At 44.9% G+C, this 18,407-nt stretch overlaps 1 protein-coding gene across 2 annotated transcripts in view; it reads left to right on the forward strand.

Moving 5' to 3' along the window:
- The first annotated feature begins 6,168 nt into the window (after nt 1-6,168).
- LOC144139377 (hemocytin-like) overlaps nt 6,169-18,407 on the forward strand; it is a 224,618-nt gene continuing 212,379 nt past the window's right edge. For both annotated transcript variants that reach the window (XM_077671743.1, XM_077671748.1), the window contains exon 1: nt 6,169-6,355. In XM_077671743.1, coding sequence (XP_077527869.1) covers nt 6,267-6,355 — 89 coding nt within the window. In that variant the 5' untranslated portion in view covers nt 6,169-6,266. The remainder of the gene's footprint in view (nt 6,356-18,407) is intronic.

Consider the following 18,407-nt stretch of genomic DNA (forward strand, 5'->3'; position numbering starts at 1 on the left):
CTATTGTACTCCTTCTTCATGATCGATGCATGTATTTTCTTCCCGAGGGCCCTATTCTCTACTGCACAAATTTCCAGGCAATTCGCCATATTTTTTTGCGTAAGCACTACGTAAGCAATCAGTGACGTATTGCACCTATAGCTGTGGCGACATGCAGTGTAATTATTGTTCACTTATAAAGAACACAACCAAGGTATCAAATATTGTGCATAAAACCCGCCGCGGTGGCTCAGTGGCTAAGGCGTTGCGCTGCTGAGCACAAGGTCGCGGGTTCGATTCCCGGCCGCGGCGGCCGCTTTTCTGATGGAGGCGAAAAGCAAAAACGCCCGTGTGTACGAGATTTCGGCGCACGTTAAAGATCCCCAGGTGGTCGAAATTAATCCGGAGCCCTCCACTACGGCGCGCCTCATCGCCTGCGTTGCGTCGGCGCGTTAAACCCCACGATCAATCAAAATCAATCAAATATTGTGCATAAAAGATACAGAACCCTTTGGCATGTATTTTAATAATTTAGACGGTAGTTGAGGTTGGCAAAGGAAACACATTTCTGCAGGTCAAAATTGGCGTCAACACCACAAGGCGATCGAGTAACGGTGATCCAAAAGTGAGCGAAAGTGGGATTTTGAGCTAAAGAACATCACACAATCTTTTTTACCGTATCTATGTATTTCTTTCAATCGCTTTTAGTAACATAGTTGAGCTCTCTGCTTCAATGCAAGCTTTGTAGAATTATCACCTTCTCGGCCGCCACCGCCGCCACGCTATCGTCTGCTGCTATGTTGCAAGTTTACGGCGTGATCAGATAAAAATACGGCCGAGACCATCGCTTGTATGACACATAAGAGCAGCGAAGCGCTACGCCTGATAACCGCGGAGCTTACCGATGTCACCGATTCACGCATTCGTAAAGCTCAACTTTAAAAAGCGCTGTAATGAACAAAAGAGTCACTTTTCTTTGTTATTTTTCTCTTGAGTTCGATCATGTGACCCAGCAGCTTACTAGGAGGAGCGTGGACAAATACCATGCATTTGGTTCTCTTTTTTTATGGAGAGGCTTCTACTGCCCTCGTATGTTGCGGTTACGCCAAACAAATAATTTTTGTTTTATGGGCAAACATAAAAGCAAACTACGCACGTTATTTGTATGCTCCATGATCGCTGACTTGGAAGCAGTTGAAACTACTATTTGTTTCGGTAGAAAACATGCCTTAAACCGCGCGTCATGCGAAACTGCGCCTGCTGCAAATTCACGGACATTTCGCGGCGCCGAAGGTCGGGGAAATATTTTGCCCTATTTCGCGGCAAAAGCAGTCGCCATTCTCAAGCTGTTACGTAAAATTACGTTACTTTTGCTCAGGCTGAAGTTGCCAATGTGTGACGCAATCGTTCCCGCCAACTGTTTAAATTACGTCACGCCTTCTCAGCCAATCACAGAGAGGGTGTGTATTACAAGCAGTATTGTTGTTGAATAGCAAAGACAGGCTTACGTTGTCATGTCCGGTGCATTTTGTCTAGTTTTTCATTGCCGGCCAAGAATTATGCGCTTTCAGTAAAGAGAAATAAGGCAAACTTTAGAACTGGTGCCCGTAAACGTCATGAAACGTGAAAACGACGACAGCACACACAACCGCTTTGTAAAACGGAAGCACGTGACCAAAATTGAAAGCCAATCAGAAAAGACTCCTGGCAAATTGCCCAATTCCCCGGGAATTCGTGGAGTCGAGAATAGGGCCCTTAGAACCGTTCCCTTTTTGCGATTTTAAAGTAACCCTTTTGACACAACGGAAGCCCCGTTTAACGCATGCGCCACGTGTCCAGAGATCTTATTATAACTTTTAGGTCGACCAAGCGGTCTATACAGAAATGCATAAGCTTTTTGACAGGACGCCAGTGGTGCCATTACGAAATCTTTCGCTTTCAAAAAATGCAGCGATTGTGCTACAAGGCGAAAGTACAAAAAGGCAAAACAAAAGAACAAAACAACTGTACACTGGAAAGTAAGTTCAGAAATGCCTCATGGCTTTCGACAACAAAGCGGCTAATAGCCCAGCTGCAAATTGAGGGCGCTAAAACCCATGTTGGTCGGAGAAGGAAAATAATAGAAATAGCACCTAGACAGGTTGAAAGCCATGGGTTGAAAGCCATCGCCAGTGTATTTTAGCCTCTCCAGGTCATGTTCTCTTCTTTTTTTTTTGCTGCCTTTGTCAAATAGAGTAATTTAAAATGGAAAGGAGACCCGAATATATTTTTGGCATGCCATTGTCCGCCTCTCCTACCATTTTACGTTCAGTTGCTAGGAAGAGAAAAATGGAAAATCATGAGTATGAATGGCGTAAGGTCTGCGCGGGAAACACCGTAAAGGAGCAGTGAAATGTCAAACTGTACTCTCATGACATAGCGCCATCTTCTTAGAAGGAAAAAAAAAGGATTTTTTTTTTTGCGATACAAGTTTAATTTGGCTAGTCAGTACGAGCTTTTACCACCAAGTAGAATGTATCCTACGGTCCTCCGAGGCAGTATTTTAAGACATAAGTTGTACGTCAGAAGATCTTGGTGCAATAATTTCGTCTTCCGACGTAGACTGACAGTGAACGTAGTGTTCTCGGCACTGGAGGTGAACTTAAACGACGCTGAAGTAATTTCAAAACGGAATGCCATTACCCCGTGATGAACAGAATGCATGCAGTGCACTGAACCGCATAAATATGTTGTAAACAAATGTTGGTTGACGGGTCGCGGTACTCCATGCTTGGACGAATTTGTGAGTGATTCTCTTTTTCGTTGTTGTGGCAAACAGTCTTTCTTCATTTTTGTTTCTTTGTTTGCTTTTGCTTCGTCAAGGCTCAGGCAAGATTGTGAAGCAAATGAAACTAGCGCACCACTTTATGCCTGGAAACCCAGAATACAATTCCCTAGAGCTCTAGCTACTGGTTCTTTCCCTATGAACTTGCAAGCACCAAAATAGCGCTGAACGTCTTATTCGACTCTGTGCTAAGATATTTTGAGACTTGTTTATGCTGTTCTGTCTTTCGGCAATTTCTTCTTGCTACCTCATTATTCCTTGGCGTTCACGCTTTGGCTGTTTGCAGTTCAATGTTTGAGAAAAGCGGCGCCAAATCCCCGATTACGGAGTAAGACGGCACCACAAACTAGGTTTTGGTTCCCTACTTTGCCTTTGTCGTTTGTCGCTGTTCTTGTCAACGCTTTCCTGCTCCAGCAGCGCTGCAAAAAAGTCCATGCCAGCCCCCTCCTACTCATTGCTGGCGACGCGAAAACTAAACGACGCAATCGCTACATTTAGGTCGGTAAAAAAAAATTGATTGAACGTATTGTTGACCCGAATAGATTTTGTTGGAAGGAGCGGTGGACCCGGTGCAGGATGTGGCCTCCTACATTTCTTGCGGGTACGTAGGCCCGGCCGGAACTGTGCACGCGGTGAGGACGTGGAAACGCCGGCTGCGCGGTCGCATTCTTTCTGTGCGCGTGGCTGGGCTCGCTCTCGGGGCCACGCACCGCCGATGATGATTGCGGCAGGATGCGGTTGTTGATGATGATGATGGCACTGCACGGCGATTATACGGCTACTAAATTTAATCAGTTTTATGAGACAACATGGCCCAGGCTTAGAGCCAAATTACACAGTTCCTGCCATTCTTGAGCGGCTACCATGCAACTTATTACTTAATCGTCGCTACAAGCGTCGCCCGTTAAGCATATTACAAGACATAGCATTCAATATGATGAAAGATAGTTGCTCCCCACGTTGCGTCGCGCAATGCGAGCATGATGATTTGTGGTGTAGTACGTCAAAGTCAAAGTCATAAAAGTCATGTCAAAGTCAAACCGTCAAGTCTATTCGTGTGGTAGATCATGTCGTTGGGACATGATCCTTCGTTCGTCGTAACAACTCATCTTCCTAGTCTGTTTTGGTAGTTTGTACCGACAGATATTTCTGCACGTTCTACTGACGCCAATATGTAGCTAATCTTAAAAACGTGAGAGCAAGCTGTATTTTTTCCGGCTTGAGCACGACTTCGGCTCTTTATAGTCTCCCGTGTCAGAGGTCGCTCTCCCATGCAGGTACTCCCATTCTTTCCGCTTTGTGTCATACCTTGACAGAGAACACCTCTGGGACACACGCATGGGTCTGCTCCGCCAGACCGTGTTGGAATGACCAGCCATAGCGACCAAGGAGGCAGAACACGCCGATGCCGTGGCCCAGAAATGTGGACTGTATACCGTCACGTTGCTGCACCACAGTGCAGTTGAATAATCAATCATTGTGATAGAAAGTGCAAACAATTGCAGCGAATGCTTAGATCTTTCTAAGAATGTGTAGGCAAAAGCCTAGTTGGAACATCTATTCATCAGCTCTTGACCTTTCCAGTGATCTTCGCGGCCATGCACGTTTACACTTGACCAGCGCCCTGGACAGAGCCCCCCGAAGCTCTTTCCGCTCGGTCGCTATCGCCAGGAGCATCCTGTTTCCCCTAAGCTACTTCACCACTCGAGGCGGCTCGCATTACAAGTAACCTTATTTGGCGCTGCTGTTTCCCTTTCCCAGGGCGCACTGCATCGCCCTTTCTCAGAGCCCTGTTCCATTCCTTCTTCCCAACAGCTGTTTCCCTTCCCTTGCACCCGGTCCCTGGCTCACGCCCCTCGGCTCGCGCAACTTAAACTTTTTTCGGACCAACAGTTTTGTGCACTTCACAACGCACGTGCTACAGACATGGAGTTGTAAGGCTATCGCCTTAAAACGTTGCTACCACAATGGCCAGAATATTGTCTGACTCGACAAATGCTGTCGGTAACAGGGGAATAGAAAACACCAACATCACGTCTACAATTGAGTGGTGTCACGTACAACGCGGTAAAACTATTCTTTTGAGTTAAATCGTACATCGAGTCTTGGTCTTCGTCAAGTTCGCTACCATAAGTGCAGTGATTGCTGATACACGTTTAATGCTGGAAATCAGGTTCGCAAATATTTTTTGTGCGTACTGTGTAAAGATCATAGCTGTTATCCGCTGGAAAATATGTAGCTTGAGATGATTTTATCCAGCGCGCGCTGCGTGTCAATGAAGATAAGATCCATAAGATGGTATTCTTTATTATTTATTTACTCGAGTACGTACAGCGCCCAAATTCGGGCATTACAGTAGGGGGGAAAAGACATAGAACTTGATACAGGGTATCAATACCGATAACAAACGAGTAAGCATGTTCAGCTTATACGATGTGTACAGATTTCTGCGAACACGAGGAAAACAAGGCAAGAGAAAAGAAAACACATAAACAGAAATGCAAGCAGAAATTGACATCTTTCATTTCGACAAAAATCGTGATAGAGCATTTTGAAATGAGAGAGGCGGGGTGGAGACAATATATTCTGGTAGGTTGTTCCATTCGTGTGTAGCTATCGGGTAGAATAAGCACGGGAAATAAGTACGTAGAACGAGGGAAAAAATTATCAGCGGGACGCGGTTCGCGTTTCACCCCCATATACATGGTGCCGTTTAGGTCGCTACTGGGCTCGAAAAAATTCTGTTCTTCCCACCACAACCTCTCAAGCAGCACAAAGCAACTGAGACTTTTAGAGCTTTCCTGTAACTGGCTGTTCCACAAGTTTGCTTACGGCGATAACTATACGAGTTAATTGGTCCTATCCGGAATGCGTTTTTCTGCTAGCGTAACTATATTTCCTGTCATTATGTAAACCCAACCGCAAGCGCCGCTTCAGATGCGAAAGCTAATTTTCAAAAAAAATAAAAAAAAAATGTACTGGCCATGAACAACGCATCTGCAACATTGAAGGGGCCCAGAAAAAAACAACTGAGGTTCGCTTCTTCGAGACTACGTAACACCGGAGGAGGCGTGTGTCGGCGATAGGCGGCTTCGAGATCGTGTGCGAGCGCATCCACTGCGGAAGTCAACTCGCCCGGGGGGCTCATTACCGTTGCCGCAGGAAGTGCGAGATAGCCAGACACTCGGGGAGCCAGCAACGCTCAACAGCCCCGAAGGCGCGTGTAGCAGAGCAAAGAAAAGAAAGGAGGAGAGCGAAAGACAGATTGGCTTCACTGATGAACGAATGATGACGTACTCTGTGGCACGTGGTAGTATGCGGGGGTGGTGGTAGTAGAAGAAGGGGTGACCCCGACCTTGCGGCATTCAAATCCCCGGCCTCGCTCGGGGAGGTTGTCGATCCGGCAACTGTTCAGCTTGCCTCCGCTTGTAGCGGCCTTGCAGAGCGGCAGGGAGGTGCGAGCATGAAGACGTCGCGGCCCGGGTTTCGGCCTTGGCTCGCCGCTTTCTTCGTTGGTTTGGTCTTCGTACAGAAGGGAGAGGCTTCGTACGGGTGAGTATAAAGAGCGAGCTACTCTTAATCCACCGCTGATATAGGGGCAGAAGTGTGGGCGCTATGGCGGAACCGCTCTGCCATATACCTCGCTGCTGGGCCCATTTAAACGATCTAAGAAATGCTTTATAAAAACCAGATTCATAAGGGACTCAATTTGGGCCCTGAACATACGTTTATGGGCGGTAAGAAGTAAGAAGGGGTAGTTTTCGTGTCGCAGATCCAAAGAAAGGTCTAATCAGCGGAGAAAATCCCACAGCCCCCTGACGTGGAGCTGAACGACTTACGCTGTTTTTGTGGCGCTAAAAGTGTTTTGACAACCGTAACTCACACTTCAATAGCGTGAGTTACTGTTGTTAAACCCCCTTATTCAAACGTCGATGTTCTTTGAGAATACGTTCGTTAGGTATGCGCAGACAACTATTCTAAGAACACTCCAATATTTCCTCTAGCCATTCACTAGAAACCCAATGGCACTGCAAAGCCTCCCAAACTCCTGGTTTAAGTTTTCGGTATGGTGTAGCGGCTAAAACGGGGGGTGCTACACATGAGCTCGGGCGTTCGAGTCTCCGCCGCGAAACTGTTTTTCTCACTAGGGCGAAACCACAAGAATTCCCGTGTGTGTAACGTTTCTCCTCAGGCGTTCAAAAGACCAAAGTGGCCTCAACTGTAGTTCTCCATTACAGTGCACCCTACAATTACGCTTAGCTCTCGCGCCCTTATCACCGAAATTTGAATCTAAAACTCACATTGAAATAATTTAAGACAGGCAGCAGCAAATTGTGGCAGTGTACGGCCTTCTTGAATGTCCCAGCTTCTTAGTTTTTTGTTACGTTTTTACCGCAAGCCAATTTCCAATACTGTGCTGTACACAGAAGATTAAACTCTAGACGTATATATATATATATATATATATATATATATATATATATATATATATATATATATATATATATATATATATATATATATATATATATATATATATATGGCGAATCAGATTAGGAAATGAGGGGCTCGTTGAAAATACGACACCTATAATGATTGGCGGTGAAGAAAACTTCGGAAAGCAAAGGGGAGAATTTGGTAGGTCATTGAAACAGATAAAGAATTTGAAAAGACAGAAAGAAAGTGGAGGAAAAAATGCACGCCGGGTGGGCATATAGATACACACACACACACACACACACACACACACACACACACACACACACACACACACACACACACACACGTGTAGTTCTTTATTTATTTATTTATTTATTTATTTATTTATTTATTTATTTATTTATTTAGCCAATCAGAAATCAATCAGAATGGGAAATGTGGGGCACGTTAAAGAAACACATAAATAAGGGTTGGCAGTCAAGAATGCCAAGGAAAAAAAGGGGAGAATAGATCATTTATTATCGTTGAAACAGATGCAGATAAATCTTTTTTAACCCCCGGGCCAGCGTTGGTCGACCAGCGTTGAACCGCCTTCAGCTATCTATGGCACCAAGACTGCCAGAACAGAGACCCTCGCTATGTTGCGAATCAGAATGGGAAATGAGGGGCTGGTTGAATTAAGACAGAAATGAGGGTTCGCAGTCCAGAATGCAAGGAAAAATAGGGGAGAATGCGATAGGTCATTTATTATCGTTGAAACAGATGCAGATTTTTGACAGACAGAAAGTGGAGAAAAAATGCCCACCGGGTGGGATCCGCACCCTCGACCTCCAAAATACGCTGTCGTGGGTGCGCATCCCACCCTGTGGGCGTTTATTCTCCCCTTTTTTTCTGTCCTTCAAAAATCTGCATGTATATATATATATATATATATATATATATATATATATATATATATATATATATATATATATATATTGTTAGGAAATAAGGGGATCGTTGACGAAATACAGAAAGATAGGTCGGCAGTCTACAACGCCCAAGAAGGCATAGGGGTGTTGTTAGGCTCTTTTTTTTACAACGGTTAGTGAAGCTAACTATTTTTTAAATATACGTAAGAAAGACAGAAAGAAAGAAAGAAAGAAAGAAAGATAGAAAGAAAAACACACGCCCAGAGTGGGGACCGAACCCACGAGAGGTGTGGGTTCGGTCCCCACATGAAATTGAAACATGAAATTGGCTTCTTCATGTTTCATATTTCGATCCCCTGACTCTGATTCTTAGAACGGATGTGTATGGCCAGATGTGCGCCCTATGCGTTTATAGGCATATCATCTTTTGAACACTCTCTTCCCCCCAGTTGCCACGGGACACTGAAAATAGCAATTACCTTGTTAATTTTTTTTCTTTTTCGTACTTCTTTCGCATGTTCGTATCAGGTTACTAATTTCATTGTTATTTTTTATGCCCATGCCAAACACGTGCATGGTCATATCTTGTTTTGACCCCTCTCTTTCTCCCCTGTTGCCACGGGGGAAAGGGGAATTTTCTTGTTAAATTTACTTTTTTGTTCTGCTTATTATTATTATTTTTTCTTATGTCCGTCCCATGTGACTGTGATTCTTGTTATCATTTTTTCCCTCTTACACTTCCCTCATCATTTTTTTGCTGCCCACCAAACATGATCCCATTGTGCAAACGCTTCCTTCCCTTGCCGTGCCCCCGCCCCTTCTGTATATATATAACCCTGGAACCAACTTATACTGTACTCTGGAGAAAGGAGGTCCTCTTCCTGACACGTCAGTGAACTTTCTTTTTTCTCGTGTGTCACTGTTTCTACTTTATACATATATATATATACATACATATATATATATATATATATATATATATATATATATATATATATATATATATATATATATATATATATATATATATATATATATATATATATATATATCAGAGTGTCGAACCGAAAAAAATACCGGTTCGGTTACGGTTCGGGTTCGGGTGAAATAATTTCGTTCCGGTTCAGTTCCGGTTCAACAAAATCACGTACCGAACCGGTTCGCGAACCGGTTCGGGAGCTTGAACCGGTTCGCGAACCGGTTCGATGAGTTGAATTGTCACTGAAATTAGAAAACAAATATTTAGTAGTTTAAAGCGACAGTAAAATCAAAACACAAACAAAAACTCAAAATGCTGCTGTTCCCCAAGGGCAGAGGCGCAATAGCAAAGCAAACTTTAAACATTCACGAGATATTAGAAAAACAGAGGAAGTGGTGACGATTTACCACCTACTTTCTCGTCCAGACTTTATGTTGTCCTAGCCACTATTCATATAGCAACCGCCAAGAGATATGACGGTGGGATATATTTTCTGCCTTTTCATTTTTCGCAATCGTCGCTATGGAATCGCCCATCACGCTAACCTTGAAGCCTTAAATTTAGGTCTGCGTACTGGCGCGTACAAATATCAGCGCTTAATAGTGTGCATTACAATCAGTATGTCATCGTACCGCCTGACCCCCGGCCATCGTTCCGTGTGCTACATTGCGGAATATTATAACAGATTATGCTGCTACAAAATGAAAGGGAAATTTGACACGCGGAGCATGAGATGAACCTTTTTGGGTAGACGCTCTTCAATTCGTCCACAGCAGTACTCCCCTCCGACCAGCCGCGGTGGCTGAGTGGATAAGGCGCTGCTGAGCGCGAGGTCGCGGGTTCTATTCCCGGCCTCGGCGGCCGCTTTTCTGATGGAGGCGAAAAGCAAAAACGCCCGTGTGTACGAAATTTCTGCGCACGTTAAAGATCCCCAGGTGGTCAAAATTAATCCGAAGCCCTCCACTACGGCGCGCCTCATCGCCTGCGCTGCGTCGGCGCGTTAAACCCCACAATCAAATCAAATCAGTACTCCCCTCCGGAACGAGTAGCAGTAGAAGTAATGTAGCGAATTGGGCAGTCAGTACAAGTGCACCTTCGAAAAAAAAAAGCAGATCTGAAAGAGACAAAACTGCAGAACAAACAAACAGAAAAGATGACCGCTGTGCGAATGGGACAGTGTGAGGTACCGGCCTGCCTTTCTGCACGTGTCATCTGCTTTATTACTGTTTCTGCTTCCAAGACAAGGTCAAAGGCTGCAGTTTCTTGCCAAGGGATTAACTGCGCACCTTAACAGTTTACGCTGACATATCTGTTGTTATTTGTACTGTAAAAAACGGAGCTTGTCCACTGTACTGTCCTCAAAAACGGTCGTGGGTAAGGGACATCGAAGCCACTTGTGGTCAGCAGCAGGCGGTTTAGCCACTGAGCAGCTCCTGCGGTCATACCTGTCAAGTATTAACAATTTGCAGGTGTCGGACCTTTTAAACAAATTATGAGGAGGAGGAGGAGGAATAAACTTTATTTATGCGAGCGTTAGGTGCTGCTGTCTGGGCACCCGCCTGGTGGGGGGAACAAATTATGAAATGCAAAAAGTTTGCACACATCGGGAATGGGCTTTCGCTGCTGCGCACTGGAGCACTCCTGCAGCCTGATTGCTCCACTAAAGTCGCAGCTAGGGAAGGGCAAAGTCGTTTTATATCCCCTGCAAGCTGCGGAGAATGACATTTCGTTTGGTCAGCTTGCACTACGCTCGCGCTTCCAGCAGAAACAGACCATTGCTACATTGGTGCTCATTCATTTCTCTTGTTGTTACATAGAGCGTGATAGTGTTCAATTGTCTGGAGGGGAAAGTGCGCGAGCGGGTACGAAGTTGATGGTTCGTGGAAGAAAAAAAGGCCTGAATTGCATTGACTGTGCAGTGTCAACAGCGGAGGGTCGAACCGTTTCGGCATGAACCGGTAACCGCTATTTCTTTTTTCGGTTCAGTTCCGGTTTGGGTTCAGCGCGCTCAAAAAATAACGGTTCGGGTTCGGGTTCAGTTCCGGCAAAAATACCGGTTCAGTTCCGGTTTCCGGTTCGGTTCGGTTCCGGTTCGACACCCTGATATATATATATATATATATATATATATATATATATATATATATATATATATATATAGTATAAGTAAAGAGTCGGATACACAGCAAGAACAATAACAAACAATGTTTACTTACGTAGCGGCAATGGGACTTGCCTTCATCAGAGTAAAGTTACATGATTATGGTGTCGCAAACATTGAACACATTTCTTATATAGGTTTGCATAAAACTGTAAGAAGGAATGGAAAATGTTTCGCAAATGGAGAGTGTGCATACAGTCAGGATACGCCTACGTTACAACATCAACGAACAAACAAAAAAAAAAAAGGGGGGGGGGGGGGAGCAAGAGAGAGAAAAAGGGGTCGTGTTAACAATGCAGCGTTCAAGGTTGCACCATGACGGGTCAACGTATGCCGCGCGGGCTGCAAGTTCAGACAATGGGGGAAAATGGTCAACCGCGGTTTGTAAAGAAAGGGAAGAGTATACAGCAAGGTATTCAGTGGCTGGGGAGACTGGTTCTAGGGGAAGCGAAGATGGGTGTGCCCCCCGCGGATGAAGAGAATAGATAGGGGGCACAAAAGAGCATTTCACAGAAGCTAGCAATTGAACAGGAAATAGGTAGGGTCACAAAAGGTTAAACATGAATAGATCACAAAGAGTTAAACATTCTTAAGTGGTGGTGGGAACGAGGCCTCCTTCTCCCGGACAAATGGCATTGTTGAGCCGCATTAAGCTAACAAAGCTGCTGTATTAGGAGAGTTTCTGCGAATTCTGATGGCAAACTCGAGGGTAGGAATAATGAACATAGTTATAAAAATTATGAAGCCGCTAAGTTTATTCGAGGGATAAGCACGTTAGTTTTCCGTAACTTTCATTAATTCCAAGTGTGGCTGACCCAAACTTATAAATGAGATAAGATTCCCGAACCTCGCGGTCGTGGTGCGTTTTGAAGGCGGATTCTAAAATCGTTGCTTTAAGATGATCAAATGCATGCCCGGGACTGTTCACATGTCTTGACAGGGGCAAATAAGGGCAGCTTTTTGCATGAGAGCGGTGATTATTGAACCGTATTCGGAAGGGCGTTTCAGTTTGGCCGATATATTGTTGCCTACAAACAGTGCACTCTAGAAGATATACGACATTAGCGGAGTCACAGTTAAAGTTACCTTTTATATTTACGTAGTAGTCTGAAGCCGTGCTGGTGGCGCGCTGTGTAGTGGTCATGTGTGGGCATACTTTACATCGGTGTTTATTGCAGGGCATGCAGCCAGTAGTTGCCGGTCGCTGGATACGAGAGTTAGTAAGAAAGTCACCTAAATTCTTATTACGCCGGTAGACAACGCGTGGTGGTTCGGGGAATATGCTTTTTAAGCGGTCACTTTGCATTAGGATATTGTGATGTTTTTTTAGCACGGTTGACACTCTTGGAGCGGAGGATGAGTGGGTTAAAACTAAGTTAGTTTGCGGGTTCCCGTTCGGGGCTTTTTTCTTACAGATTTCGTTACGGTCTAATTGGTTGGCTCGCACAATAGCGTCGTCGATAACTTTTTCCGGGTATTTTTTATTCAGGAGGGAGGTCTTGAGTTCTCGACAGTTTGAGTCAAAGTCGGCTTGGTTTGAGCAAATTCTCCTAAATCGGTGGGCTTGGCTGTAAGGTATTGCTGTCTTGCAGTGTCTGACATGGCTACTTCGGAAGTGCAAATACTGCCGCGTGTCTGTCGGTTTTCTATACAGTTTAGTTTGAAGCCGACCTTGGAAGGTAGTAACGGTGACGTCCAGAAAGTTTACACTGTGTTCCGAATAGGAATGAGCAAGGGAAATACTAGGATGGGCTAGATTAAATGCCTCAATGAAGGTGAGGAGTTCCGCCTCACCGTGTTGCCAGATCATGAATATGTCATCAATATACCTTTTATAGTACATTGGCTTTAAATTTTGGGTGTCAAGAAAGTTTGATTCGAGGTGAGCCATAAAGATATTAGCGTAGTTAGGTCCGATTCGAGTTCCCATTGACGTTCCGCTGACTTGCACGTAATGAACTCCGTCGAACTCAAAATTGTTAAGTTCAAGAATAAGCCTAAGGAATGTTTGGAGAGCAGAAGAATCGATAGGTTTGTCGCACGATGACTGCTCATACGCAAGGGATACAGCGGCGATGCCATCTTCATGGGGGATGTTAGTATACAGTGACGCAACATCAAGGGTGACTAGAAGGCAGTTATCAGGAATTTCAATTTTTGAGATGTCTGAGAGAAAGTCCTGATAACTGCCTTCTAGTCACCCTTGATGTTGCGTCACTGTATACTAACATCCCCCATGAAGATGGCATCGCCGCTGTATCCCTTGCGTATGAGCAGTCATCGTGCGACAAACCTATCGATTCTTCTGCTCTCCAAACATTCCTTAGGCTTATTCTTGAACTTAACAATTTTGAGTTCGACGGAGTTCATTACGTGCAAGTCAGCGGAACGTCAATGGGAACTCGAATCGGACCTAACTACGCTAATATCTTTATGGCTCACCTCGAATCAAACTTTCTTGACACCCAAAATTTAAAGCCAATGTACTATAAAAGGTATATTGATGACATATTCATGATCTGGCAACACGGTGAGGCGGAACTCCTCACCTTCATTGAGGCATTTAATCTAGCCCATCCTAGTATTTCCCTTGCTCATTCCTATTCGGAACACAGTGTAAACTTTCTGGACGTCACCGTTACTACCTTCCAAGGTCGGCTTCAAACTAAACTGTATAGAAAACCGACAGACACGCGGCAGTATTTGCACTTCCGAAGTAGCCATGTCAGACACTGCAAGACAGCAATACCTTACAGCCAAGCCCACCGATTTAGGAGAATTTGCTCAAACCAAGCCGACTTTGACTCAAACTGTCGAGAACTCAAGACCTCCCTCCTGAATAAAAAATACCCGGAAAAAGTTATCGACGACGCTATTGTGCGAGCCAACCAATTAGACCGTAACGAAATCTGTAAGAAAAAAGCCCCGAACGGGAACCCGCAAACTAACTTAGTTTTAACCCACTCATCCTCCGCTCCAAGAGTGTCAACCGTGCTAAAAAAACATCACAATATCCTAATGCAAAGTGACCGCTTAAAAAGCATATTCCCCGAACCACCACGCGTTGTCTACCGGCGTAATAAGAATTTAGGTGACTTTCTTACTAACTCTCGTATCCAGCGACCGGCAACTACTGGCTGCATGCCCTGCAATAAACCCCGATGTAAAGTATGCCCACACATGACCACTACACAGCGCGCCACCAGCACGGCTTCAGACTACTACGTAAATATAAAAGGTAACTTTAACTGTGACTCCGCTAATGTCGTATATCTTCTAGAGTGCACTGTTTGTAGGCAACAATATATCGGCCAAACTGAAACGCCCTTCCGAATACGGTTCAATAATCACCGCTCTCATGCAAAAAGCTGCCCTTATTTGCCCCTGTCAAGACATGTGAACAGTCCCGGGCATGCATTTGATCATCTTAAAGCAACGATTTTAGAATCCGCCTTCAAAACGCACCACGACCGCGAGGTTCGGGAATCTTATCTCATTTATAAGTTTGGGTCAGCCACACTTGGAATTAATGAAAGTTACGGAAAACTAACGTGCTTATCCCTCGAATAAACTTAGCGGCTTCATAATTTTTATAACTATGTTCATTATTCCTACCCTCGAGTTTGCCATCAGAATTCGCAGAAACTCTCCTAATACAGCAGCTTTGTTAGCTTAATGCGGCTCAACAATGCCATTTGTCCGGGAGAAGGAGGCCTCGTTCCCACCACCACTTAAGAATGTTTAACTCTTTGTGATCTATTCATGTTTAACCTTTTGTGACCCTACCTATTTCCTGTTCAATTGCTAGCTTCTGTGAAATGCTCTTTTGTGCCCCCTATCTATTCTCTTCATCCGCGGGGGGCACACCCATCTTCGCTTCCCCTAGAACCAGTCTCCCCAGCCACTGAATACCTTGCTGTATACTCTTCCCTTTCTTTACAAACCGCGGTTGACCATTTTTCCCCATTGTCTGAACTTGCAGCCCGCGCGGCATACGTTGACCCGTCATGGTGCAACCTTGAACGCTGCATTGTTAACACGACCCCTTTTTCTCTCTCTTGCTCCCCCCCCCCTTTTTTTTTTTGTTTGTTCGTTGATGTTGTAACGTAGGCGTATGCTGACTGTATGCACACTCTCCATTTGCGAAACATTTTCCATTCCTTCTTACAGTTTTATGCAAACCTATATAAGAAATGTGTTCAATGTTTGCGACACCATAATCATGTAACTTTACTCTGATAAAGGCAAGTCCCATTGCCGCTACGTAAGTAAACATTGTTTGTTATTGTTCTTGCTGTGTATCCGACTCTTTACTTATACTATTTCTGCGCGCTTTGTGAGTTTATCTTTCTCTAGATTTATATATATATATATATATATATATATATATATATATATATATATATATATATATATATATATATATATATATATATATATATATATAAGGTTAGTAGAGACAGAGACAAACGAGAAATACGTAGAAAAAAAAAAGTTTACTGACGGTTCAGGGAGAGGACTCCCTTTCTTCTGTACTCTGAAGAAAGGGAGTCCTCTCCCTGAAACGTCAGTAAACTTATTTTTTTTTTCCTCAGGGAGCCCGCCCCGTGGCCGATTGGTCTGGGGCGCTAGGTATGTCACCGCAAGTATTTTGCAAGGCACGAGTTCGAATCCCCGCGGTTACGTGCTTTTTTTTTTTTGTAAGTTAACTTTTTCGTTTTCCGCCGATGTTTTCTATATTGAGTTCACCTTTTTCTGGGCCGCAACGTTCATGGCTCCACGAACTAGTTCACAAAACGCGCGCAGGCTGGCACTGGCGCGCTAGCGAGTTCTCGTTGGTGTGCTGTTGCCACAAGCACCGACTGCTTGCGGGCAGTGGGCACAGGCCAGAATGAACAGACCCTTGGCCTGGTGCGAACACGCTTTTTACGGTACAGGCATGAGTGAGGCAAGCTCCAAATATGGGGGAAAAGCGCATGACATTTGGGCGTCTGCGGGTACGCGGAGGGCGTCCATGCACTGCGTAGGCCTCGGCTAGTGAATGCTACGATTCCAAGCCGTCCTGGGAGGCTTATCTTTATGCATTTTTACAGCTGACAACATGGCAGAAGCGCGGTACGATGATTACTGAGTTATTGAGAATGCCCATCCAACAACGCCACCGGTTGTGTTTTACAGAACCGCAACCGAAACCGAAACTTGTTTGGTTGCTCACCTTGGGCATCGTCCAATTACGGTGCCCGCTCCTCCCAACGTCACAGCTTTAGTTGGTGTGCGGCCGCCGCAAACCGCGCATGGTAGTTTTTCTTCTTTAGCGCTTTGTAAAATAACTACCGATTTGTCAACCGGATAAACGATGAAAAGTGTGCTAATTTGAGCCAGTCTACGCAGTGCAAGCAAAAACGGGAGCTTGACAAATTCACTTCAGTGTCCCTTTAACTCCGCGAAGGTACAAAACGAGTATATGATATGCGACGAAGTGGGAGGGTACAAGACAACTTTGTCCTTTTGACGATATTTAACAGATGTGTGTGCCTGTCACTAGGTTGAAGACTTTGTAACAGGTAAATACTGAACTTCTTCGCAGGTTCTGTTCACTAACATCGTTAAGTAGCGCTTGAGACAGGACGAAGAAGAGATACACACGACGGCGCTATCACTTGTATCTCTTCTTCGTCCTGTAGCGCCGTTGTGTGCATCTCTTCTTCGTTCTGTCTCAAGCGCTACTTAACGATGTATGAACACCAACTCGCCCAACTGTGCATTTTTCTGTTCGATAACTTCCGCACATGCTTACCGGCTTCTGCTTTTTGTTTTCTGATTGCACTATTCGTCCGAATTAATGTTAACACTGTTGAGACGAAGGCAATTAGCTAGCTCATCAAAACTACTCTGAACCAGGCTTGCTAAAATCAGCATGCAATATATTTTGATCTATTGGTTCTCGTATGTACGAAGCGTTTGGTCCCTTCGCGTTCAAACCACGTGAGACCCATTACTGCTGCAGCTGCTTTCTGTTGTTTAAGTACGCGGAGAAAAACAGAGCGATCATATCTGATCCCTAAAAAATGTATTGGTATAAAAAACTACACTATGAAAACCTTTCTACAGGTATATTTATGCATACTGAGCTAGTATAAAAAGCCTCCAAATAATAGACGTGCTCCCACTAAAGCAAGCAATGTCGCATGTATCGCGCCATGTACCACAACGCCTATTATGTGTCACAACTTGAAGGAGAGGCCACTGGCAACCCCGTGCATACGACATCTATGGTCCGTGTACGTAACCCGAACTTCGCGCAATGTTGACAAAGCTACAACGGAATTCGCTAATATGGATGAAGATAGGACAAATGCTTCTTATTTTACGAAAATAGGAGAACGCCAGCCGAAGTCATCTCCTCCCTCCCGCCTCTCCTCCCTGCCGCGTCCATAGTCCAGGGCGTCTATGGACTTGGCTGTCGCCAGGCCACCACAACAGCTGTAGCTACTTACAAGGGACAGAGCTCGAAGGAACGGTCACCCACCGTATAGGGTTGGGGTTCATGATTGGGGGGATGTTGGGTATCTGAGGACGTACCGCCTACTCTTCGCAGTAGGGTGGTTTGTTGAAGATGAGTTGGCTGGTGGTGTGCTATATACACAGATGCGGGAAGCTTTTAGCCTGGATCTGCAGCCAAGTAATGGCTACGTACCCTATTGAAATTAGAGTACTGTGGAGGGGGATGTTGATGATGTGAGGGCGATAGTGTCGAAGGAGTGCCCTGCATTACGGGGTACGAATTCCGCTATGGTTTCAAGGCCACCTTCCATGGTGCGGCGCCTGGATGGCATAGGCTGGGGCGAAAGTTTGTCCCAATAGGCAGAGCGCCAGCGGTGCTACCCGTCAAGGAAGGCAGCAGACTCACCATCAACCGAGGTCTTTCGTGAAATCCATGCCCGTACGGCTACTGCAAACATAGAATTGATAAAAATTCCATAATACAGAATAACAAACCCTGTAGTAGTTGGATAGTGCGCGTCGGTTGGTCGCTGTAAAGATAACAGCAGCTACCGGAATCTACCATCCTTGCAACGAGTGTCATTCGGTGAGACGATCACGCTAAGGCCA

This window comes from Haemaphysalis longicornis, unplaced genomic scaffold, assembly GCF_048455015.1.
Source record: "Haemaphysalis longicornis isolate Haplotype H1 unplaced genomic scaffold, Haemaphysalis longicornis Haplotype H1 scaffold_1, whole genome shotgun sequence".
In the NCBI taxonomy this organism is placed as follows: Eukaryota; Metazoa; Arthropoda; class Arachnida; order Ixodida; family Ixodidae; genus Haemaphysalis; species Haemaphysalis longicornis.